The following is a 27893-nucleotide window of genomic DNA, read 5'->3' on the forward strand; positions in this document are numbered from 1 at the left end:
ACTATATGCCACTCCTCAAGGATAATACCTAAACATTTCTTTTGCAAGAGAAACATTTTAATTACTAAAAAAAGAAAAAAAAATGGTTTGTTTAAGTACCACAATTTGGGCTTATTTGAAGTTTGAATCATTTGTGTAAAATCTAAACTAAATAACATAATTGTAGTAGCAATATAATTAATTTAAATATTTAAAACACAAATCAAAGCTTACCATTCACAAATATATGTGCATGTTATCATTACAGTATGCCACCTTTTAAAGCATAATTTATGTTACTACTGGTGCTACTGTATAGTATCTTGTTTTATGTTCCTATAACATTTCGTTTGCTAGGAAAAGACCCTTCACCAGTACGGAAATGTCATTTTCCATAGATTCAGTCTTCTGCTCTTGAAATGTCAGAATATTTAGAGAATCCTGCAATTGAAGACATTGGTGATTGGTTATTAAACAGTACATTTTGTGAATTAATATTGAGTAACTCAAGCTACGTTTGTACACATAAGACAATTTTATACTATAAAAAAAAGTAAAAACTTACTAAATGTAATATTGTTCCTTGTGCCAGTCATACCATCTAAATGTATGTTTATAAAGGAACTAGCAAACTCCTGTGTAACCAGACTCCAAAATCTGGTCCCATTGCAAGTCAAAGATCAAATCAAAATAATAGTCACAGGTACCTGTGAACTACATTTTTTTGGACCTAGCACAGCTAAAAATAGATAAGGTATATTCAGGCAATACATATCTAGCCTGTGGTGGCATGCTGAAGTACCAGATCTGCCACATGAGTGGCATTGACATTAGTGTATGGTGTCATCAGATGTTTTCAAAATGAGGTTCCCTTGATCTTTAAAGGAGGAATATGTTGTATAGATAAACAAATTGTGTATATTGTCAACGAGCTCCCTATAAAAGTTTCTAATGTGGTTTTAAACTACATATTGTAATGTTTTATACTGTATCCAGTCAGATTCTCTAGTTTTGTTTATTTTAGGTAACTCTTTACTTTCTATTGTTATCTTTGTTTAATCTGTAGGATAATAAATGCTTGAAATGTGTAGCAGTGTAAATTATAATGATTATATCCTCTACAATGTAAACAGCACCACGTGTCCAACAAGGCTGACTAGATACTTGCTTACGGGATAATCCTTTTTTCGAAGCATTTTAGTAAGCATAAGAGGAGTGGCTTAAAATGATCCCTGCTCGGTTACAACCATTTGCTTTGACAATTATTGCTCAAACGCAACCCTTTATCCTAGCTACCACCATTCCCCTCAAGGCTGCTACAAACTATTTAATGCAAAATATATGTTAAGGTGTAGTTCAGCCCCATCTAACTACCTTGCAGTGTATTAAAATTAGTAACTGACCTTTATTGCTTGCACTCTACTTATCCACAACATAGATTTTTTGTCATCAGCATCTTCAGACTTATTAAGTACACCATGGAACGCTTTCCTCAAATGTTTTAATTCAATGATCACAGATGTAATCTGTTAAAAAATAGATGTTAACCATGTTGTTACAATCCATAAAACAACAATAATGTGAAAGGAAACTGACACAAGGGAATTGTTCTGTTTGAACGTAATGTACATTGATACATATTACCAGTTGTTAAAAAGTAATGTCAGATCTTTTCAGAAATTGATCCTAGTGGCTGGTAGCGATTATGATCACCAGTTTAACAGCGATCATGTTCTAACTGCCACAGGCAGCTTCAGGGACACAGCTCTCAATTTCTTCGGCCCGACCTTTCCCCAATCAAAAGTGGGCTGATGGTGATCTGATCACTCCTGACCAATAAGAGGATCATTATGACCATTTAGTGGTAAAAAAAACACACACACAAAACAACACACAAATATTAACAAAAACACCTTAGGTCACTGATTGGTAATTGGTAATTCAATGCCAGTGGCCTAAACTGGTGCTCAGGTAATCTAAATTCCAATAGTGAAAACTGTGTGTAATGTGCATATTCCAATTTTGACCCCACAAGTCCAAAAAACATGCATTCTACATTGGTGAGCTGAACTGGACTGGAAATGTCAGGGCACCCTAGGCACTTTAATGCCAGAGGCCACAATGACAGGCCACTCATTACGCTTTTATACTCATGTAGCTGCAGTGATTTCTTGGGGCTATTGGCCATCGCCCAACCAGGCCTTTGCCCAGTATGCCAGATGGCCAGTCTGAGCCTGTTGGAGGGGCTTTAAGACAAATTACAATACTAATTGTAAGAAGGTTATTCATGTATATGGAAATGAATGGTAGCTTTTCATTTTTTTTTGGTCTAAAACAATAACAATATATTATTAAAAAATAATAATATATTTTTGTTACAAATGATTATTTCAAATGTTATGTATATGGTTACAGATATATTTTTCATTCATTATACCAAACTGTCCGGTCTGATTTGCACAATGATTATGATGATTATGAAAACATAGTAAAATACCATCTACTCAATGGTAATTACATTTACCTGGTTCTCTCTTTTGTGACAGTTTTTTATCAAGTTAACGTGTTCATTGAGAAGTCGCTCAACTTTATCCCTGCTCTTTACACTCAGAACATTAGCATCCTAGAAATCCAAAAAAGGAAATACAACTATATATTGCTTACAATAATGCATTCATTTATTTTTTTTACTGTAAATAATAGCAGAACACTAATTCTTCTAAATTTAAAACATGTTATTTCACCTAACGCAATTGTAATTTAATGAAGCATTAGAAGCATCATCATAAATGTCCAAACCTTTCCAGAAATAGTTCTTCAATCATATGACATTTTGTGTCATTCCTAATTTTAGTCTGGAACACTTAATTGACATGTAAAAAAAAGTTGGCAAAGTTTTTCTTCCATAGAAACTGTAAAAGCGTCTTAAAATATTCTGTTTTAATGTTAATAAACATTCAAAAGGGAGAATAAAAAGCAAGGGTGTACCTAGAGTATTTGGCACCCAGGGCAACCCGCCTCATAAAAAATGTATGTTGGCTAGAATTTTTATTTTACAAATTTTTATCTGTATGTCAACTGGAAAAAATGAAATCTGGAAAAATAAATTATTAACTCATCAATAAATAAGTTTAAATTTAAATTAAATTTAATGTACAGATATGGTACAGCGTAATTCCCACTACTATACACTGGACCAGGCATTGACGGTAGTGCAGCATAACCCCCATTATTATAAACTAAGCCAGACATTGACATTGCCTCCTCTGCCGCTGAAACAGCCTGCCTGTGCCACCTCTGTTACTGAAACAGCCTGTCTGTGCCACCTCTGCCCCTGAAGCAGCCTGTCTGTAAGACGCAGGCCTGCGTTAGGCGGCCGTCAGGCCACCGGGCACCCCCTGATGAGTGGCGTACCGCCCCCCTTGCCCCCCTTTAGGTACGCTACTGATAAAAAACATATCTGCTCATTTACTAGCTGACTAGAGAGCTTATGTAAGTTTTTGTCTAAGTGGAACAGCACCTCTAACACATACACTCTATGACCAAAATATATGGACATCCCTCCTAAACGATTTTCACCCTGCTGCTCGTGGCCGCTCACAGGCACACATATAAATTTGTTTGGGGCACTAACAAGATGTCTGGGGAAAAGCATGGCACCTATAAGCTGTTTGGGGGGCTTACAAGCTGTTAAGGTTCAAATATGGCACCAACAAGCATTTGGGAACAAAGATTGCATTGACAACCTGTTTGGGGGCAAATATGTCACAGACATGTTGTTTGAGGGCTATGATGGCACAGACAGGCTGTTTGGTTGCAACAATGGCACTGGCAAGTTATTTTGGGGGCAAAGGTGGCACTCACAACTGTTTCTGGACAAAGGTGGCACTGTGGGACATGTTGGGCCCTGGGCCCTGTGGTTTCTAGGTACACCCCTGTGTTAAATTACTGTATTTGCTCGATTATAGGACCACCCTGATTATAAGACGACCCCCCAAAATTTGAATATTAGTTTAGGAAAAAAGAAAAAGCCTGCATAGAATGATTATTCCTTACTGTCAGCGGATACTATTCTTTCCTTTTTAAAGTTATTGGTTCCAATGTTATATAAACGTATTGGTCCTTAAATGCTTGTTAAAGACACAGTGAGGCGAGGAGGTAACCTCAAAGTAGGTTTGATAACATCCATGTTGTCCCAAGGTAAGAAATAGTCCCTTAATTTAAACTTTAGGTGAAGGTGATGGTGGGAATAGATTATATGATCTGCCTGCATCTATCCAATCTGATAAAGTATATAGAGGAACCTACATCAGCTCTTGTACTCAAATACCCCAATACATTTTTACACTGATTGTTTCCAGAGGCTTCTTGCATTACCATGAACAGATTAAACCAAACCAATTAGGTTTGTTGCTGAAACCCTCATGGACAGGAGGAAACCAACTATGCTTCTATGAGACAGGTTTGTATCTAATATGATTGTAGAACCCTTTATTCTGACACTAAAATAAAAACTTTTGGTGAACCAATTCCATCATACTTGAGATCAATCAATGAATGCAGTAATCAGAACCAAAATCAGATTTGTTTTGCAGCTTATCCTTTCTTCTGAAGAAACATGCCAGGGATAGCTCTTTAAAACACATTGTTAATGCTTTTTCATGGTTACCTTCAATTTCTCTAAGATACCCAGCACAGACTTCAATACTTGGTCCTTTTCATGATCTAATGATAGGTTGCTTCGAAGAAGACCTTTATATAGATACAAAAAAAAACACATGTCAGATATGGGCCTCAAAGGAAAACTTTCATTAAAAAACATGAATTGTTTAGTCCTGGTGTCATAGTTCCACATGGCAGAACTTGTTACCACTAATGTATTTTTAATGGGAGGTATACGTCATTACATTATGCACATAACTTTCAGAATTCAGGAACTTTTTCAGTAAACTCTTCCAATCCTAACACACTATTTATATTTAATTAAACTAGTATTTATTTCCTAAATGTGGACTTAGTAAAGCATGTATGTTCATTAACTCATTAAGCACCCTACTGAGAGCTCTGACCTGGCAACTTGTTGCTGGTATACCTATACCTAACTTTGTGGATCCTACTGTAAGTACTGATCAGAGCATGTTTGTACCATATGTATATATAAAGAAAAAAGGCACACCAGGAATCTTGAATAAAGAACACAAAGGATTTTTTGTAAAGAGCATCAAACAAGGCAGCAAACAAACATTTATATAGAGTAACCCTACAAATGAAAAATGTACTCCCCTACCCAAATTCACTAAACGTGCTATTTTGCCCGGAAGTATAACACCCCATGAGGGGAGCCATGGCAGCTAGTATAAACAAACACATTGATAGATTAGGAATAAATAAAAACAAAAGAGCAAAATGTATAAGCAAGTATTACAATTTTACATAAAGGCACACTGCTTACACCTGCCTCTACACGCCCAAAGAAGAATGAAGAAGTGGATAATAAATATGAAGAATTGAGGCCTGGTGGGACAAGATTAGGGTATTGATGAGTTGAGTCAGGCCCAGGGCAGTACAAAACCCAAATATACCACTGAATGGAAGGTTTGTATATATTGGCTGCCATGTTTCACTCTGGGACATAACATACCTGGTGAATAGTACTTCCTGGTGGAATAGCACACTCCTGTGCTGTTTAGTCAATTTGGTTAAAAATATTTTTTTCATGTGTAGGATGACTCTTTGTGTGTTTGTCTCCTTGTCTGGTTCTTTTAAAACAAGTCCCAGGAGGGACTAAAAATGTGGAGTTGTGTGAAACAGTATATAACAATAAATTTTTTTGTTTTCTTTATTCAAAATAACTGATGTGCCGTTTTTTCTTATTTAATTTTGCTATCTCATTTGTTGTGTCCACGTTTTTTTATATATATACACACACACTCATAAATATATATATATATATATATATACTTACTTTCTAATTTTTTCAGTACGTTGCCCAAATGTTGATAGTGCACAATGAGTACCTCTGAATGTCCTGATTTTTTGCTGCAAACACAACATATGAAGGCTAATTACTCCACACGCAAATGATCAGTGCATTTGTTTTAAAACATGCATTTAAAAGTTCACTTGTTGCGTTTCTGATTCCTATATTTTACAATTAATTTGCTGTATCATAAATACAGGTCATTTTCTCATCCTCTTCATGATAAATTTCACTGAGGTGTAAGAATAACATCAGCATTTTCCTGATAGAGTAGCTAAACACAGCATGTTCTCACAGCATACCTTCTAGCAGCAGACATTGGTGACAATGAGGGACACTTTTGCTTTACCAAGACATTTATGTGACTTTGTGACCAATGCATAGTTATTTGTACAAGTCAGTGAGGGAGTTAGAAGAAGAACATGTTTTGTTTAGGCAGTTCACATTTTAAACACATATTTTATAAGGGCTTTTAGGGGTATGTGATACACTCATAAGGGGCATCAGTAGATGAAAAAGGGACAGAGCAGTAACTCCAAAAGAGTAGCCACAAAAAGCACCACCTTACCACTTTATTTTTTTAAATGTAGTTTTCTTTTTACAAACAGAAAAAACCCAAATTATGTTTAAGTCAGGTACAAATACAAAGTTTCCAAAAGAGTATAACACTTATGCCTTACATCTTTTTTGTTCTAGATATGTAATGTATCGGACACTGAAATATGGTTATGTTTGCCAAGGGAAGGAATTGTCAATATTGCCGCACTCACATTGGGGGTGCCAAAAACATTTTTGCACCCAGGCGTCAGCGACCCTAGGCTCGGCACTGTTAAATTGTCCCTTTAAGTTGAAAATAATGTATAATGGAATATACCACTATTACAGACTAGTGGTATGTTTAATGATGAGACAAAGAGCTTGACAAACATCATTCAGTTTCTAGTTGTTACACGGTGACCAACTGAACCAGATAGAATCCCCCACAGATAGTATCACCACACCTATAACTTGACCATTGGATGTTATTTCTCCATTGAAATGGCCTTGAACATACAGTATTTGAGGGCTAAAGGGATAAAATCCAAAAAATAGCTTACAATATTTAAGAATGGTGTTCCATGAAATATGTTCATGACATGTACCTTGATTTGCAGTACCTATCTGATCCCAAACAGCTTCCCTTAGTCTGGTCAGAAAACTGTTTTTCAACCTTTAAATTAAAATAAATAAATACATTTGACCAGTGATTATATAACGGATATGTATGCAAGCATAATTGACAAAAAAAAGCAAAAAAACATTCTTTAACCCTTTCAGGACCAGGCCTTTTCTGTCATTTTTAAACCATGATTCCCCTTTTCCATATTTGATGTACCCCGACAAATTAAACATTCTTTTGTTTGTTTGTTAAAATATGATCTGCATTTGGTGAGAGTAGTTGGAGGCCTATGGGGCATTATGTTTAGACTCCATGGGACCCCCTTTAGAAACATCAATGCAAAATACATAAAATAAAACGTAGAAGATTAAAATTTACAGCGTAAACTGTCTTTAAGGAGCTGAACATTTGAGTTTGATAGGAGCATATCTATTGTTGTTGAATCCTTCCTATGTTTTACCTATTTTTATGCTGTTTAAGTTAAAACAAGACCATTTTTACTAATTGTAACAATCTTTAGGTGTGTATATATTTTTCTTTGTGTGTATATATTGTTGTGTTACCATGTTAACAGTTTTCAAACATTTTATTAAATTGATGTTTTAAACTATGATTATACATTTCTTTTTTTCTACAAAAGTAATTAAGTAATATGATTGTACTACATATATAGAAATACCTGCAATGTTTTTTTGCTATCCAAATGTTCCTGTTCCAGTTTTTCCTTCTTGTGTTTCCTAAAATTGTATTTGTATAGTGAATTTAAAAATTTAGCAAAGGCACTAAGAAAATTACAGTGCACTATTGTAAACCATGAAAACACATTCAACATCAGTCATGATCAGTTCACCGTAATAGTACACCCTGACAGGATGTTTCAATGAGCCAGAGTAATGGATCACAGCACGGCACCAATACAGCAGCAGTGTTCCAATGCCTTAATTGATGTTTGGTTATTCTTTCTCTTGGGCAGATCATATATGCTGCGATTGGGGAAAGCACACCCCTTCTGAAGAATAGCCAAAGTGGATTCTTAGCTTTAAACCAGCCAGAGCATGGCATGAGGACTGAAGGGGTGATTTGGGTGGGCTCCATACCGCCTAAGGTTGAATTATTATCACTACTGCACATGGGTGGGGAGTGATAGTCTGCCCACTCCATGGTTTGTTATGGTTTTTTTTTTACATTGAGTAGGTTACTGCAGGGGCGTACCTAGAGTATTTGGCACCTGGGGCGGATCCTGTATGTGGCACCCCCCCACACACACAAACACACTTTAAAACTGCATTATTATTATTTATTGTTTTATATAGGCCATCAAATTCCGTGGCGCTGTACAATGGATAGCTTCTATTGTTAGGCAAACATTGACAGGGGTACAGAATAACTGTTAATAACTGTTATTATATACTGAGGCATAAAACTGCTATTGTTATATAGTGAGGCAGACATTGACAGGATAACTGTTATCTGTTATCATTATATACTGAGGCATGCACTGATTGTGGTACAGCATAACACCTATCAATATATACTGACGCATGCACTGACGGTGGTACAGCATAACACCTATCACTATATACTGAGGCACACATTGACGGGGTACAGCATAATCCCTATCACTACATCAGGTCTGAAGCAATACTAATAAACATGATAGAGGTTTATTAGTATTGCTTCAGACCTGATGAAGGGAGGATAACTCTCGAAAGCTTGTCTTTTTAATATTATGTTAGTCCAATAAAAAAAGTATCACCGCATACTCTGCAATACTCTATTTTTTGACATCGTGTCTACTGGACTAATATGGCTTCACCCTTTTACATATATATATATATATATATATATATATATATATTAATATTGTTATTGAATTTTGCTGTCCAATTTTGGTGCGTTACTTACTGCCCGCTCACATCCGGCCAGGTAGCCCAGAAGTTCCCAGGTATGAATATTATATATATATAATTGCTAATAGCAATCACACTCCTATCATGATAGGAATGTGATTACAGCCTCCCTATGCCATGCTATTCCCCCCACACTTACACATCCATGCTTTCACACAAAAACACTCACATTAATTTACAAACATTCATTCACAAACATTCAGCATAAACTACAGCATAACACCCATCACTCTCACATGCTTACTAATCCACTCTCGCTGAATGTTTTCCTACCTTTCCTCGCTACAGCTCCTTTTCCTCCTCCTCTTCGTTCTCTCTCTTGGCTCCTCTTCTTCTGTCTTCTTCCGGTGCAGTGAGCGCAGAAGACGGTGGGTGAGGCTTTAGTGCTTTGCGCCGGGATATAACAGCAAATCCCGGTGTACAGCATCAGTTGCTACGCGCATCGCAAGGGAGCAGGATCGGAGGTCTGCATTAACAGACCTCCCGCTCCCTTGATTGACTTTAAGCTGGTTGGAGGGAGATCCTTGATCTCCCCAACCAAGACTGCTCCTCCAGCGGCGGACATTACTGTCCATTTCTGGAGGGGTGTCTGAGTGGCGGCACCCCCAGATGAGTGGCACACGGGGCGGACCGCCCCACCCCCGCTAGGTATGCTACTGGGTTATTGTGTTCTAAATGTTTGCAAGTCAGAGGTGAGGGCATGAAACATTTATTGAACTCACACATCCTTGTCTTCAACTTACAAAAAACTTGTATATATTTTCAAACAACTTGTATATTATTGCATATACAGATTGCTTCATGAGTATTGACATGCAATTTAAGTCTAGTTAAATCTGGTTAGCCCATTTCGCTTGGCTTATTTGTTAATATTCTGTACAAAATAACACTAATCTTGAAATTGTTGTGTAATATTGTCTATTTTTTATGCAGTTCTCTAGATAATATTTCCTACACTTTGCCCAGAGTGAGAGTAATTTATAGAGTAATCATCTTATGAGTTACATCAAAGTAGCTACATGTATGCTGAGACAAATTGAAGAACATACTTATCTGTAAATTTCTGATGATAGGTACTTTGTACTTTAGAATTTCCCATGTCTGCATGTTTTCTAGCCTACAAAGACAACATATATTGTTTGAAATTTTGTATAGCATGTATACAATATGTTATCTACCAAATGACATATGTGGGTAACGTAAAATGTGTTTTAAAAAATTGTGCGTAACTATATATATATATATATATATATATATATATATATACACATATATATATATTACACACACACACACTATATGGACAAAAGTATTTTTATGACATCACATTCTAAATACATAAATAGTATATGAATAACAGCTTCCACTTGTGATGGAACCTTCCGTCACTGGGTCTTTTGGAGGGGACTAATGGCTAGGCTCCTGCCTGCTGACAATGGGCCCTGACATTAGAAGGGGTTCTGTTCTTGGAAGTGGGTACAGGGACCCACTTTTTACTGATTTCCCCTATTATATGTTTTACCACATTTCCCACACAGAGACTCAGAACTGTAAATGCGAGCTGGACATCCTGGTGTAGGAAGAAGGCTGATGCCCTTATCAGGGAGGTAGAGCGCTGTATTGCTATACTTCTGTATACTACAGTGCCGCCGAGGTTCCTGAAGAGCTGTGTCCTCTGCTATGATCACTTATTGTCCTTTTCAGGACAATAGTCTCATGGTGTAGCTCAGCTTCGGCTAGCCACAGTGGGAAAGCAGCCCCTTCTCTCTGCAACGCTGGTTCTGTCTGGCGGTGAAGGTGTTAATCGCTGGTGTCTCGGTGGCCATGGGGAGGAGGAAGCAACGTTTGGCGGGTGAACCCAGTCGAGGTACAGGTCGTTCCTGTCACACCACTCTTCTGGCAAGGCTCCCCACAAGATTTTGCAGTTTCTGTGGGATTTTTTGCCCATTCAGTAGAGCAGTTGTGAGGTCAGGCAATCTCCATTCTAGTTCATCCCAAAGGTGTTCAATGGGTTTGAGGTCAGAGCTCTGTGCGGGCCAGTCAAGTTCTTCCACACCAAACTCATCCAACCATGTCTTTATAGACCTTGCTTTGTGCACTGGGGCACATTCATGCTGCAACAGTAAAGGGCCTTCCCCAAACTGGACCCACAATGTTGGAAGCATAACATTGTCCAAAATGTCTTGGTATGCCGAAGGGGACATACCAAGACACTTTGGACAATGCTATGCTTTTATAACATTATAAAACATTAAGCATGGTACATAATCCACATGCTATATTATAAAAATATATATAGTGATTCTACTGCTATGCTTCAAAAGTGGCCCTTATCTCCATTTATCAGCAAGAATGTTCTATTGGATGGTATGGTGACTATATCACTTTTTAAATGTTGTACTTTGGTACAAGTATCCCCTATTAAATTACCATGTGTTTTACATATATTACCATTCTTCTACTATTTTTATATTCTTTCAGATGTAAAGCAACTCTAACCCATACCTTGTATTTCTTTTGGGAGTCCCTAGATGCTGCCTCTTGTAATGATATTTTAGAAACAGGGGTCACATCTCCTGGAACTGGCTGTTCTTTCCAAATATATTCCTGTACTATTTCAGTAGTCTTTTCCAAAGATTGACTGGGTCCATAGGAACTAGAAACATGATTGGCAAAAATTAATTGAGTAAACTTTTTCAAAGGGATTTGTGACTTAATATATGAATGCATACAATACGATAGAGTGATCAGCACAGTGAAAGATGGCAAATATATAACATGTAATTCCATGGGGAAATCTAGAAAGTGCATAGATGTACCAATGTGTTAATGGAGAGTCTCCAAGGCCAACCTTGAAACTTGTCTTTAATCATAGTTTGTCCTATTCCTCGCTTGATTTCTGATAACAGTTTTGTTAATATAATAATATCTCAAAGTTATAATGATTTTACTATTCATCAAATAAACAAGAGGGTATGAAAATAGGCTGTGTGTTGGGCTCATGGTCTATTATGCAGTCCTTCAAATACCCTGTTCTAGTTATGAGTTTCCGATGCCCAACTGTAATTACCTATTCCTTGTCGTAAGCAGGACATCAGTATATCTGAAAAGGCTTGTAGGGAACATGTTTGTGCCACTCCTCACTGTCCCTATTGAGTACAGCTGCTGTGATAGGGTAAGAGCTGGGTTGTGATTATGATTACACTTCAGGTTAGATTATCACATAATATCACTTAATAGCCCATTTTGTTATTTTTTTTCCAGAGGGCAAGTCAGGATATTTTTAAAAAATTGTTTGGGATGTTATAATAGTACAGGGGGCTACCAGAGAAAGTAAACTTGCAAGGCTGCACAACTAATTCCCTTAAGTGCAACAAACCTCAGGTTTTTTTTAGGATAGAACATAGTGTTCATGGATTATATGCTAATAACAGATATTCTAAGATTCTGGCAGAAATAATCAAGGACTCAAGTTAGACAACACCAAACACCTACTTGTAAAAACGTTTTAACATTGGTGGTTTACTTTAGAGTCTGTGTCCCTCGACGGCTGTGTCCCTACCCTTTAAAACAATCTGTTTACTTTAATACAGTTAAACATAAACATTGTGACTGTTTCAAACATTAGGCAAGAGGGAGAACAATATAGTCTGTTAGTCAATTGAACCACTTGATTTCTACATGAAGTAAACATTGCCAATCCCCTGGAATGTGTGTTACAAAATGTATTACTGAGAAGAAAAACTCCCAAGCAGCAGTTACATTAACTGTTTGTGTTATTTCACATAGTTTTTCGTTTCGCTGAGTTTGTTCCTGTACCTTTCATTCTTTGTCATAGATTTTCTTTTCTTTCTCCGCATCTTCAACATTTCATGTAGTAGATCCTTTTGGGATTGCAGCTGTTGCTTTTCTTTTTCTAGCTTTTCAAGCTTTAGGTGAAGACATTTCTTTTCATTGTCAAACTCATGTACAGTATCTTCCAATTGTATAGCACGTTGCTTCAAAGATGACATATCCAGATGCAATGTCTCGTTTATCTAATGTAGGAGAAACCACCTTTAGCAGTGTTTTAACTTGGTCAACCTAGTCAAACTTTGTGTTGCAGAGGTTTACACATTTGTCTGCAACTTCCTTCCACACATCTGTACATATTTGGCATTTTAACAGTAGTTTGTATTAGGTAGAATTAGTAGCAGGTAGGAAGTAATGTCAGTGCAGTACTATATGGACAGAGAGACCAGTGGGTTATATTGTAGAAACAGTTATCTCCTACAAATGAATGGGAAATTTGGCATATGCGGTCCCAAACCTGAAGATGTGTATTTTGACCTAGGTTGATTAGGCCAGAATTGGCAGACCTTGTAGGGGACAACCCCTGTATCAATTTATCAGGGGGGTATCACCCTCTTGGGCAAATGGGATCACTGGTGTGCTAAGCTCAACAGGCTGTTAGTAGAGATCAGAGTACCAGCTGCTCACTTATACCAAGCCACTGTAGAAGGCCTAGCATACTTGAAAACAGTGAAGTAAGCAGTTTCTAAACATAGGTGACTTTCTCTTGCTTGAAGATGTTTTGTGCTTAGATGGGGAAAAGAGAATCTAATTCTCATACAAAATGTCAAACCAAAAAGAAGCATCAAGGGAGTAAAAGGGGGCAGGGTAATGTTTATACCTTTACACCAGAAAATGTGTTAGATTTGTGGTATTATCCTAAGAGTAACTATAGGTAACTATAGATGGAATGCATTGTTTATATTGGACCTCTTATTTTAAAAAATGAAATAAATAAGCAAATATCTATTAATTTATACACACACACACACTGTATAGGTATTAGGTAGCTTGAAACAATACTTTATACTCATTTTTCATAAAATCTGTCCTGCCAAGTTGTACAACATTGTTACATGAAATGAAACAACACACCTAGTATGTTCTATTAAGTTTGTGCAACTGATGTCAAAAGGGAATGTTTTACATGCAATTTCATATAATGGAATGTTCCAGTTTTTACTTGTTAAATCTGCAATCCCCTATTATTTCCAAAGCTTAGACCAGTTTATGTATTAATAAACTAACACCATCCACTACATATCACAGTAGATATGTAGAAAGTAGATATAAAGCCTAAACTATAACAATAGAGGTCAGGAAAATTAAAAGACAATTGCTGTTGTCACAGCTTTAACATAACAAAATGTATTTCTTTAGATTATTTTGTTTCTTTTTGTTTGTCAATCAGACCACTTTTATTGAGATATTTAATCTATTTCGTGAAATTTGTATCCCTTATCCTTATCCAATCTTACAAAGGCTACCTGTTTTAATATGCATAATTCAGCCTGTTACATGTAACATGGGTCTGGGGGTCTTCTTAGAACATGTATGATTTGGGAACGTCACTGATCTTAAATTCAAATACAAGGACCAATAAACATATAGGACGTCATTAAGCTGTTGCTCTTCATTCTTCCTTGATATGTAGACAAAAATTAATTGAAGTCTCTTGTGTACATCCCGCCTCTGACTTCAAGAGGGGTTAAGGGAGAAGGCTGAAAATTAGTTCAACGGCCTCACTGTACTACATGGGATACATAGTTGGCCTCTTGTGCCAACTTGGCCAACCACAAATCCTATTTGTACAAATTTGGAGTCCTCCAAAAATATATTGACATTCTAGGGAGAGTTCAGAGAAGGGCTACTAAAATGGTGAAAATTAGCAGGAAAGACTAAGGGATCTCAGTATGTATAGCTTGTATGAGGAGAAGTATATAGAGGAAGTGATAGAAACAATTATATAGTTTGAGGGTTTCACAATAAACAGGAGGCAAATTTGTTTCAAAGGAGGAGAAACATTAGAACAAGTGGGCATAATCTAAAACTAGACGTTCAGATGCTGCACTGTAATGCAAGAAAGCTATATCTTAAGAGGATGGCAGATAAATGGAGCAGCCTTCCAGCAGAAGTGGTACAGATTAACAAAAGTAGCATTTTGAACATGCATTGGATGGGCATGTGGCTATGCTGAATCCAGGACTTGACCAAGGACTGATTGAGGTGTGAGACTTTAAAGCAGGAAAGATAGATAGACTGGGTAGGCCGAGTGTTTCAAATTGCATGTTAACGTATAACCCGAACTCTAGAGTAATATATGTCCTTTACACTTACATTTCTGCTAGCCAGTAATTGAGACTGAAGTTTCATACATTCCTTTTCCAGATTTTTGGAAGTAACATTAGCTTGATGAAGCTCAGCTTTTAGTGATATCATCTGAAGATCAATGGAATCTCTCTCCTGCTCAGCAGTGGTGCATTTAGCGGCCATCTGCTGTGCTTGTTTACATAGTTCCTCTAGTTTCTGAACACAAGAAAAAACATTTAGAAAAGTTATACTTTCTCCAAGGTATAAAACAAAATGTCTAAAAATCAGTTATATACCGTAATCAGTCACTGTGACTTATTTTTAAAGCAATACCTACTATATAATGTATGCCTTTTTCATGTTGCTATGCACAATTGCCACAGATACATACTGTAGCACCCCCATTACCTTCCTGTCAATTGCAGTTTTGTTTAGTTTCCTACCAGCTCATTCCATTGAAATTGAGACAGAATTGCCTTTGTAATTCCAGACAGTACAATGAAGGAGAAACTACAATGTGAAACATTTGTTTTTTTCTAAGATTATGCATATTCTACATAAGCCACTACTAAATACAATAATCAGGGTGGCATTAGTGTTCATTCAAAACAAATGGCATACCAAGACATTGTGGACAATGCTATGCTTTTACCTTTATGGGAACAGTTTGGAGAAAGCCCCTTTCTATTCCTGTCTGACTGTGCCCCAGTCCAAAAAGCAAAGTCCATAAAGACATGGTTGGATGAGTTTGGTGTGGAAGAACTTGACTGTTCCGCACAGAGCCCCAGGGGCGGGCTGGGCCGGGGGGCAGGGGGGCAATTGCCCCCCAGGCCACCCAAAATCTAATCTAAACGGCCGCTGGGTGCTGATGCCGCCGGCCGGCGCTACTTTAATACTTTTTTTTTAAAGAGCCCTGACCTCAACCCCATCAAACGCTTTTGGGATGAACTGGAATGGGGATTGGGAGCCATGCCTTCTCGTCTAACATCTGTGCCTGACCTCACAAAGGCTCTACTGGATGAATAATGCAATGGGAATTTGTGTAAAGCCTTAAAGCCTTCCCTGAAGAGTGGAAGCTGTTATAGCTGCAAAGGGGGAAACAACTACATATTAATGTCAATGTATTTAGAATGTGATGTCATCAAAGTCCCTGTTGGTGTAATGGTCAGGTGTCCCAATACTTTTGTCCATATAGTGTGTGTGTATATAAATATGCTTTATGCACTCATATTTACTGATAATTAACTGTATAAAGGCTGGTAAGCTACTATTAACTATATACCTCTTCTAGTTGCACTTGTCTCTCTTCATACAAACTAATCAGATTAGAATGATTGCTTGTATTTTGTGGAACACGGGTTTTCATTTTCAGGTTGATATTGTTAATTTCCTTTTCCAACATATTAATCCTGAAAGAAATATTATCATAAGAAAAAGTAAGTAAAGCAGTACAAATACATTGAAAACAAGACTGTCCTTTATATAGAGCTAAATGGGGTAAATGCACAATGGCTTATACAACCTCTTTGAGAAGAATGCTAAATATGCTAAAAAAAATGTCCCAACAAGCTGTGTAAGTCCCTAATCATGTAATAATGTCCATGTCCAGTGAGGGCTCCACAAAGCCCTATGTACCTGGACCTTTGGAGGCTGTCTAGACTTCTCTTAATGCTTGCAAATCTTTAAGGGAACAGTTATGTAATTTTGGAGGTGCCTATTTCTTTGCAATTAAAAGGGGAAGTTGTCCAGCATAACATATGAGTGTTTTCTATGGGAAACACTCTGCAGAGAAGCATCTCTCCAGTTTCAAAGTTCAAGCAAGCCATCATGATAATGGCATGAACAGGGAAGGACCGAATTCAGCTGCTACAGGAAGATACATTAGGAATGCCCATTGGTCAGCGGTACACGCATGTGCAGAATAGCTAATGGTGCTGCTTGGTTGGTCTGGAACCACCCAACCAGGAAAGTAAAACAATCATGGTTTCTAATATATTGTTTGGTTTACCAAAAGACAGGGATTGGTGAAGCAAACATGTTTTGTTTCAGTGACCCTTAAAAAAAAAAGCTTTTACATTTCTCCAGAAGATTATACTAAGTATATTTTATATACACCTAAAAATGGCCAAAACATGTCTTGTTACGTAATGTTACGTAATGTTTACACATTCTACTCCCAGAAGAAACAGGGTGAAGGATATGTTGTGCTAATTGTCTTAAACTGGTGAAGGAAAAGTAATTGTAGTGCCTAAGATCAGGAATATGTGTGTTTCTGATTTATGGGAGATAATGCAATAGAAGGCTTTTTGGGTGTTTTGAGATAATTATTTTAGAAAAACATAATATTACATATTATGAGTTAAAAGGGGAGCACTTGTAATTTATTCAGATTTCAGAAAGTCTTTTGGTAAGTCAATTTGGTAAGAAATATTCAGAGAAACTGGGTTTCTCTGTATGCATGCTCCAAGGTACTTCATGGTCCATTTTAATGGTCACACGATGCATGCTTCAAGTTATTAATTTTCACATGGAAGAAAGCAATCTGTTTTTCTCTAGATGAATTTGCATAAATGTGACATTAATTCTCCAAGATATGGATAAAGTTAAAAATAGCAGTTACAGGATTATAAAGTAATAGTTTGCATGTTTTCGATAAAATCTTAATGCCAAAGGAAAGGAGGATCAGGAGATCATAAGTGAATTCAAAAAGATAGAAGACACAAAGGGAACCCTTTCCTCTACTCTTACACAAACTGAACAATTTGCTTGCAACAAATAGTGGTGGTTCTTATACATGGTGTATACGTAGCTCATATTTGTTACCAGGACCCAAATAAATATGTTTGAAACAGCTTATTAGAAATACTTTTGTATCCAAGCTCATAATGTGGTTGGTTTGATACATCCATTAAATGTGGCAATGATTGCCCCTTTAAACACTAGGAAAGGCTTACTCTTAATTTTATAGAAGTCATCTTGTGTGTTCTACATTCCAGTTTCTATATTACATGCTGTTTCAAAACATACCTGTGAGCTTCAGTCATGACATCTGGTACCTGTAAATTAAACGTTTGGCTTTCTTTATTATCGCATTTACTTCCATAAGGTATTGCTGCTTCATGGGACATTTTTCTGTGTTTTAGATAACACATTCTCGTTTCCAAATGCTACAAAAAAATAAATAATTAAAAATTGTTGATTTAAAGACCTGGAGTGCTGACCATCTCTTGAAAGTGCTTTATATGGAAACTGCTGGTTACTAGTACCAGGCTTGGGAAACTTGGAATGGTGTGCAATGGACTTTGTGAGTAAATATATATATATATATATATATATATATATATATATATATATATACTTGTGCATTTGTTTTCATACAAAGTACAATTTTTCGTGTGTACTGCAAAAGTGCCAAAAATTTGTCACGATTTGTCCACTCATCGCCATGTGTAGCTGCTCCATTACAAGCCATTTTGGCACTTGGTTAGGTAAAGTGTGAGAGACTGTGTGTAGGAGGGTACATTTCAATGACTAATATGAAGAAGTAGCCAAAAAAAACGGGGGTGGTCTCATTGATGGTTATGGCTGTGATTGATGGGTCCCACAACCTGTGGGAGTTTTCCACAAATTGTTTCACTCTGGCCAATCATCATTTACAAGGGGAAGGGAGATGCATTAGATATATAAGTGTGTTGATGCCATTTTAAACTTGTTTAGTTGTTGAAGACAGTTGCCCACTTATATTACTAGCTGAACCTGTAATTTAAGTAAATTCTAGTGGGCTTGCGTACAGTGTGACTGCCTTTTAAAAAAATCTATAATATTGTGGAAATTCAGTCCTGCTTCATGGTGCACTATGAGCCTATCATCTACCAATGTCTGTCTGCCCAGGCCTAGTATCCTAATACTACTACTACTGCTGCTGCTGCAATTCTTTGACTGCCCTTACTCTGAGAGAACCTTTTTGTTTTTAAAAAATAATATTGGGAAAACTCAGTCAGCATGGGCACCCTGATTGGTCTGTGGCTACGCAGCCCCACACGCCACAGACTACAATGCACTGTGTCTTGTGACACCTTACTATCAGAACCAGCATTAACTGTTTTAGCAATTTGAGCTACAGTAGCTCATCCGGATTTGACCACACAGGCCAGCCTTCGCCCACCACGTGCATCAATGAGCCTTGGCGTGGAAATGTAGCTGCTGTGGCCTCTCCCCAAGTGGACTCTTCATAAGTGGACAGTTAAGAGTTACACTGGAGTTAAACGGGAGAGAAACGACATACCAAGTACCACTGCAGAAAGCGGCTTCAACACATCGGAACCAGATCAACTCATCCCCATCCAAGCAGTCCTCTCCTATTGTCTCACTTCCCCCTCAGCCTCTGTCTAGATTGTAAGCTCGCAAGAGCAGGACCCTCTTCTCCTTTGCACCAGTTTGTTATTGTATGTGTTTTTGTATGTGAAATTGTTCTACTGACTCTAACAGCGCTGCGGAATCTGCTGGCGCTTTATAAGTAAATGTAATGTAATGTATGTTGGCCGTCCATGACCCTGTCACTGCTTTTCCTTCCTTGGACTACTCTTGATAGGTACTGAGCACTGCACACCAAGAATACCCCAAGTTTTGGAGATGCTCTAGCCATCTAGCTCTAGCTGTCTAGCCATCAGAATTTGGCCCTTGTCAAAGTCGCTTAGATCCTAACACATTTTTCCCGCTTCTAACACATCAAATTTGAGGATGAAATGTGATTCACTTCACCTGTAGTGGTCATAACTTTATGAGTGATCGGTGTATACAAAAGAGGGACGTTTAAAAAGTTTCCGCACTTTTATATTGTCATTGGAAACAATGAAAGCGGGAAGAGTAGTAATTGGTTGTGTCTTAGCGTGTCAAGTGACTACTTCTGTCTGGCATGCTGGCTGCCCTTACAGTTTAGTATATGAGGTTTTTTTAATAAATAGAGTTAAAAAAAGTGTGGAAACTTTTTGGGAATTTTTGGGAATTTAAATGTAATCTTAATTATTTCCATGCAGTTGTCTCAAACAAAACATTATTGAAAGCTCTGTAACTGTTATGAGCTGGATTTTATTACCAACAATTACAAATCTACTTGATTATTCACCACCCTTTCCCATAACCCTAAATGTCAGTTCTCCATTTAACACCCTTCTTTGTCCCCCAGCACCTTCCAACATCTCTGCCCAAGAACATGCCACTTACCTTAAAAACAAAATTGACACAATCAGGGATAACATCCTCCCCTCCTCCTCCTCATATGGTACCTCATGCTTCCTCCTCACCACAAGTCACTCTCAACTGCTTTAGTCCAGTCACCCCTACTGAGATTTCTGAGGTTCTCTCATCCTCCCACTTCACCACCAGCCCTCTGGACCCTGTACCCTCATATCTGCTATCATCCCTTTCTGACATCCTTACCCCAACCCTAAGAAATATATTGAATCTCTCTCTCTTTCTTCTGGTGTCTTCCCATCCTCATTTAAACACATCTCTCTCCTTAAAGAAACCTTCCTTTGATTTCACGTCCCCATCAAACTTGTTCCTCTCCCCTACCACTATTTGTTGGTGTTCCTCATAGCTCAGTTATTGGCCCTCTACTGTTCTCCATCACAGATAATACTCTAATCTATATCTCCTCTCCTGACTTTTCATCCTCTCTTCTTACTTGCCCCATCTGGAATTGCATCATGGATGGTGTTGCTTTACCAGAAGCTCAACATCTTCGAGACTGAGCTTATGGTAAGGTCTGCTCTGTCCACAATTCCTGTATTTATTCTAAAGTGCTGGTCCTATATAAATAAAGAGCTGGGTTAACTACTTCCATGGTATATACATAAGCTGGCATAATACCTACCAACACAATTAGATATGTTTATTTAGTGTTGTGATCTGTATAATTTAGGATTTTTATAAAAAGCATTACTTTACATTACAGAACAGTCATTTGATAACAGAGGGGAATCGTTCCTTTCATATAAATTCCACGTGTTTCAAATGACCTTGGATACTAAGGTTAATATTAGTATCCAAGGCTACATATGCCATATGACCAAAAGTATGTGGACACCTGATCTATATGCTTTTGGCCATATAGTGTAGAACATTGAACATTACACTACATTAAGTTCTCAGAGAAAGAAATTTTATCTTATCTGCTTTTGAATATTTTATTTTTAACTGGTTCACAGTGCAATGTTATGTGTAGCCTTGACCTGGGGGTTCTGATGACACTACATCTGGCAATTTATTGACAATGCATAGAAAAATGCCAATCCTATTTACTGTCAATATCTCATCTTGAATTATTTATTGTAAGTAAATTGATAGTTGCACAGTTATAATTAGAACTTTGCTTTTGTAGCAATTACTAAGCAGCAGCAAAAATGATAAGATGTATCAGCTTGGCACATCCATCAGCAGGTATAAAACTTCATCAGTGAAATTAGTTATTTGTACTAAAAGATTCTGTCCAGTTTTACATTTCAGCTCTGATACTCAGCATTGACATGAAAATAAATAAATAACAAGATACGGATTTCTACCTTGGTCAGCATTTTCCTTTAGAATGTTTAAAACATTTTTTTAAAATCAACAGCCAACTGATACCTCTTGCCTCTGTAGGAGATTCTCAAGTCTTGACTCATTGTTCTGTAGGTCACAGTCTTGTCCTTCTAGACGGCTCTTCTGGTATCTGAGAGCGCTCTGTGCATTTTTAAGACTTTCACCAAGGGCTGACCTCCGTTTCTCTGACCTTATTAACTCATTTTCCAAAGCTTCCTCCAACAGGCCATATCTTGGAGACTGATAATCAATTCTTTTTTGGCATCCATAAAACTCTGAACTAGATAAGCTGCTGCTTAAACTGTTGCAAAGACAACAAAGCAAGTTGTTAAGTATAAATAGACATGTTTTTTCCTGGTATGCTCACTTCTGAACTCAACCCATGACTGAAAATGTGCATTACTCATTTTATTATGTATGTCCTAGTTCTGACATTAACCAATAGCAAAATTAGGGTATATTTGGGGTGTACTAGACTGCCCATACCTGTACCAATAGAGATTATTTACAACAGTAAAGCTGCTATCACAAACACCTTAGACAAGGCATCACATTAAGATGTCATGTAGCACCAAGGTAGCAGCTCTTAAGTAAAGCACCACCTGAGACCGTCCAGGGCCCCAATGGTACAGCATAACTGTCAACACTATATACTAAGCCAGACATTGACAGTGGTACAGCATAACTCCCATCACTTTATATTAAGGCAGACATTGATGGTGGTAAAGCATAACTGCCATCGCTTTATACTAAGCCAGACATTGACAGTGGTACACCACAACTGCCATCACAATTTTCTGTACCAGACACTGATGGTGATGCCACAATCAGTGCCTGGCTCAGTATATAGTAATAGGAGTTAAGGTGCACTGTACACCTTAACTCTCATCATTTTATGTTGAGCCAGACACTGATTGTGGTACATGAAAACATCCATCAGTATACCATCATCAGAGGGCCATCACACACGCTTCAAGCTTTCTAACACTTTGACAATGTTTACTTACCTTCCCTGTTTCTGTCTAGCTCCTCTCTCTCTTCTATCCTTTTTCTTCTTAGGTCTTGGTCTGTTTTGCCTCCTTCTCTTCTTTTTCTTACCTTTCTATCTTCTTTAAGAAGGTGTGGGTGTGGCGAATGTCGGGATATGAGCTCAAATCCGAGGGCACAGCATAAAAAGCCGAGGCTCTTCACAAAGGGGCGTTATATGCAGGTCTGTATAAAAAGAACCTCCCACTCCCTTGAATTTGGGCCGGTAAGAGGGAGATCCATGATCTCCCTAACCAGCCCTGCTCCTACAGACACTCCCCAACCCTTGTGGGTCCTCCGACCCTTGCAGGCCCTTGGTCCATGCCTGAGTGCCCGATAGGTCAGTCCACCCCTGAACAAAACATAAAATACAGCAGGTTATTCTTTGCTGTTACACATGTGCAAAGAAAAATACAAATCATATTAATCTGGATGTTCTTTTATTGTTAGACTTTCAGCTTTTCCAGCCTCAGCTTGCGCTACAGTGCTACCATGTCCTTGACTCTCTGAAACCTATGGTATCTTGGCCAGTTCAGAAGGCTAGCTTGCTACTGCCCAGATCAATCAAAAAAAGAGAATTAAGAGGAATATTCTCTATTGTTACAGATATGTGTCAATGTCTATTATCATTATTATTATTAACTAGGCTTAGATGTGCCATAAACTAATGGCACCATCTTCATTTGTATGACATATTTTTGTACATGGGGAAAAAAATAAAGATTATTTAGAGTCTTGCTAGCGATGGGCTAACCAGTTCATCATATAAATTATTTCACAATCAAACATGTTTATCTCCATTTTTCTTATCTATGATAATGGTATTGAGTGATGGAAAGTGGAACCTTATTCAACACAGTTGGAAGACCACTTTGTATTCATTACCTCAGTGACATCATAGATCACTCGCCCCTTATGTCCTAGAAACACAAAACTTTAAAAAACATACTCAAACCTTGAATGTAGAATCTAAACATCTAATATCTATACCTTGCATTCCCAAATACTGTGCAACACTGCTCCAATAACAGGAAAAGAAACCACACAAACGTCAATTTATATTACCTTGGAACACCGCTGTCTAATTCCTCTTTGGCGTAAACATAGCTGGTATTTAGTCTTGATGACCCACATGTACAGTTTCCGTTCTGAAAACAATAAACGAGAAAACAGTGTTTACATTCTGGAGATTGATCCAATGAGGAACATACATTTTAAAAAGTCATTTTAACACCTTAAGGACAATGGACGGTCCCTAAACCCATTGAAAACAATGCATTTTGAGCCCATACATACGTACGGGCTTACATACATACGTACGGGCTTTGTCAACAACCTTTTACACTGTAATTTATCCTGACGATAATATTTTATTACATTGGTATTGTTTTTGATATATACATTTTTAATAATTAAGTTGTATTACTTTATAGATTAGAACTGGTTATGCACAGCTTGTTACAAGTACAGTCTAGCACAGTACATTGTAGGTAATAATACATAAAAAATTATACATAAAAAAAAAAACATGAGAGAGAAACGTAGAATAAATACCAAAAAAAAAGCACCAAAGATTTAAGCCATAAACATGTGACAGGAAGACCAGGAATATTATTACATTGCAACGTAGAAAGTGTGTCAGGGTTCTAGGTGGAAATCACAGCAACAGCACCTACTTAGATCGCCCTGCTCTGGTCAATGGCAGCACTACCATCTACCACATTCATCATGCAAAATCCAGGTGTAAAATACATTCAAAATGGGGCCTGCACTCCCACCTGTCCTACATGCATAACGTCTTATGTAACAGTTATGCAACATTGTCATTGATGGGGACTAGTAAAAGTCCCCTTTTTCTCGCGTATCCCACTAGGGACAGTCCTGCAGGTCATATTCTTCATGGGCCAGGGCACATTTTCCCCCTGGAAGGGGGAACATTTTTCATTGTTTACCCATAGTTAGAATTAATAAGCAAATTTACACTATAGAGAAAAAAATTAAAAAGTCCCTACTATCAATACATGTGGTTGCACTAAGGTGACCACATTTGAATTCTAGAATGGAATATTGCAGGCCCGACTGCTAAGCCCTGGGTTGAGCTGGAGTTGGGTGCATTAAGGGGAAAAGTGCTTCATGCTTTATGGGGCTCTAGGATCGGTTGCAGAGTGGAGCAGCATCCCTTGATTTCCGCTACTTTGTGGTCTGGAGGTGCGCAAGTCCTCGGGCTCGGCTCTCCACGCCTTGTCTCTACGCCTTGTTCGTGTACGTGTTGGCAGAACTCCCTGTATGCTACAATGTGTTGTTTTTTCCCTGTACACTTTGCATCTATATGTATCATGTACGTATCTTTTGTACACTGTACTTTATTGACCATGTTCTCTTGGCAACGTTGTACCAATTCCTTTAACCGTGTTCCTTCCGCCCTCCAAGGTGTCCACAGAGGTTATGTACACATGTTAAGTGACCCTGCGGTAGTAGCTGCACTGAAGATGAGCTGCCACATGATGTAAGCGAGTGGGGAAGGAGAGCTGCATTGGAGAAGGGTAAAGGCAAGGAATTGAGTGATTGTATAAATGAGTGTGTATGTATATATGTACAGTGTTTGAGCATGTGTGTGTTTAAACTCATCTGCAAAATCAACATTTGGTGAAATCTGGCCAAAGTGACCGAGGTACTGTAAATTCCAGTAGTTTATAGACTGCAAATACTTTGGTATTCTTTGGTAGCTACAGAAAGATATCAACATTTGGTTATGTTCCAACAACCCTACACAAAATGTTTGGATCTATCTCTAACAAATGTTGGAGATGCAATTCAGTCTGCGGCCCACAGTTGGTGGAAATGTGATAAACTGTCTAACTTAAAACTTAAAACTTGAAATTATGAAATTATTTAAAAGGATGTTCGGAGTTGACTGGATTCTACCCCACAGTCCTTCCTATTTCATATAGATATGCCTCTAAAAAATAAACCAAATCTAGACTTAGCCATTAATATATTAGCGGCAACAAAAATCTGTATCGCATGTAAATGGAAACATTTTATTAGAATTCACAATAATAACAGAAAATACGATACAATTTGGCTGCCTTGGCAAAAACATGATTCTTGAAACTGTTTAAAATTAATTCCTTGGCAATCTTGCTCCTGTCTTCCTACCTCCCCGATAGCCCACAAACCCTTATTGATTTGCCGTATCATGTATGAGTGTTTATAGATCATTTGTTAAAACTAAATAACTACTGTGACATTATTTGAAAGAACACTACTGGTTTAGCTTACCGTTGCTACGATATAAGGTTGTTCGGGAGGTTAATGATCTATGATTGTGTGATAGTGGAAATGTTTTTCTACTCTTTTTTTCTTTTCACATGGGCATGTGAAAAAATAGACATGACTGCACCTTTAATAATTAAAGAAAAAAAGAAAGACTTTGGTATTCTTTGGTAGCTACAGAAAGATACCAAGTACATACCACAGCTATACAAAACCGCATCAAATCTACTATTTCTGTAGGGTCAATAGTTACAGTATATGTCTATTTGCTTAACCTCTAATGCCAATAGAAGATAACAAATGATAAGCAATAACACTTGATCCACTAACCATGACTAAATCATGCCTGGAGATGAAAGGATTAAGGATAGTTCCGTGTTTTAATGTTCTTAGCAACGAGAACAATTAAATAGCCAATCCCACAAAACACTATCAATTAATCCATACCTTGAATTTGCATACAGGAGACTTAAAGGGACACACCAATGCCAATTGGTGTGTCCCTCACCGACAAGAATGCCTACATCGGGCACAGGTGCTGGATGCTGGAACCTGACAACCAGAGAGAGACTGTGGAGGAGAGCTTGAGAAGTCCCCTTGTGCAGCGCAAGGAGAGGCCCTTAAGACCCCTTACGCTGTCTGGGGAGGTTCCCAGAGCCTGGCTTAGCTGAGTCTGACAGGCAGATATAGTTAGTGGGTGTTTAGGCTGGCCAGTCTGGATCAGCAAAATATAGCTAAACAGGGATACTGGGAGCTACGATGTTCCTTTATGATTTTGTTTTTTTTGTGCTCCACCATGAAGTTAAATTGGTTTTCCTGAACCCTATTGTACTAGGGGACTGTGCTTAAGATCCCCAAAGTGACATTTATGGCTCTCATGCTACAGGGTTTGTCACCCTGAGCCATCAGTAAATAAATAAATTGCTGCACAGGGGAGGGCTGGCCCCATCAGCACCTTGACCCCCCTGACCTGGTAACTATCATAAGAACCAGGACACATATTTACACACTCTCACCCTTACAAGGGTTATGCCACTGGTTATAATCATTTAAAATAAATATATCTTTAAAGAGCCGGTTTAATGTTCCTGACACTCTCAAAGAAAAACAGCGGGGAGGGCAGATGTTGGAATGTTAGAACTCTGCAAAATCCCTCCATGCATATGAGGACGCCATACACGAGCCACAAAGCTATCCAATGCATTAACTTGTTACCTGACCATTATATAGAAAATATAATGTATTGACTTAAGTAGCACCTATAACATTCTGCAGCACTGTACAATGAGCAAACAGAACACAACAAGAAGTGCATCGCAAAACAATTTGAATTCACAGAAACAGAAAGCCCTGCTCAAATTAATAATAAGAAACATAGTTGATGAATACAAAATTGTAGCTCATATAATAATACATATTTCGAGAACAATACCCTATATCAATGTTTATATATAGTTTCTTACCATGTTGGAAATAACTGTTACTGAAAAACAGGTGTTGTCTTAAAGGTTCTTCATGTAAAGGAGCAATTTTGTTAGCAAAATATCCTAACCATATGGCACAAATTTCAAGTAATGTTTGTCTCATTTCAGCCCTGGTGCATGTTATAAAAAAATCCTCTGTCTCCAGGAGGAACACCCCGCCCACAAACATGGGATTAAAGAAAACCCATTCATGCTTTACACTGCCGCATTGCAAGGCTAAGGAGGGGAGTAGTAAATGTTTATCTTTCACAGGAGCTACCCAGCTTTCTGCTTACCTCTACAAGCAAATCTCGTTTCACATCATCTTAGTTTACAGAGACTTGCAGTTATATTATGCACCCACTTTAGACACGGTT

At 37.8% G+C, this 27893-nt stretch overlaps 1 protein-coding gene across 1 annotated transcript; it reads right to left on the minus strand.

Annotated features, from left to right (window-relative positions):
• Positions 1–41: 41 nt before the first annotated feature.
• On the minus strand, positions 42–27637 carry LOC128490732 (uncharacterized). Its single transcript, XM_053462763.1, has 16 exons — positions 27517–27637; positions 23843–23925; positions 21797–22052; positions 18197–18336; positions 16452–16578; positions 15197–15385; positions 12848–13065; positions 11534–11684; positions 10078–10145; positions 7798–7855; positions 7102–7169; positions 5945–6018; positions 4649–4731; positions 2504–2602; positions 1383–1505; positions 42–420 (listed from the first exon to the last, which is right to left on the minus strand). The coding sequence occupies exons 1-16, from the start codon at positions 27517–27519 to the stop codon at positions 316–318; spliced, it is 1845 nt and encodes a 614-aa protein (XP_053318738.1). The 5' UTR covers positions 27520–27637; the 3' UTR covers positions 42–315.
• Between the last annotated feature and the right edge of the window lie 256 nt (positions 27638–27893).

This window comes from Spea bombifrons, chromosome 1, assembly GCF_027358695.1.
Source record: "Spea bombifrons isolate aSpeBom1 chromosome 1, aSpeBom1.2.pri, whole genome shotgun sequence".
NCBI classification, from domain to species: domain Eukaryota; kingdom Metazoa; phylum Chordata; class Amphibia; order Anura; family Pelobatidae; genus Spea; species Spea bombifrons.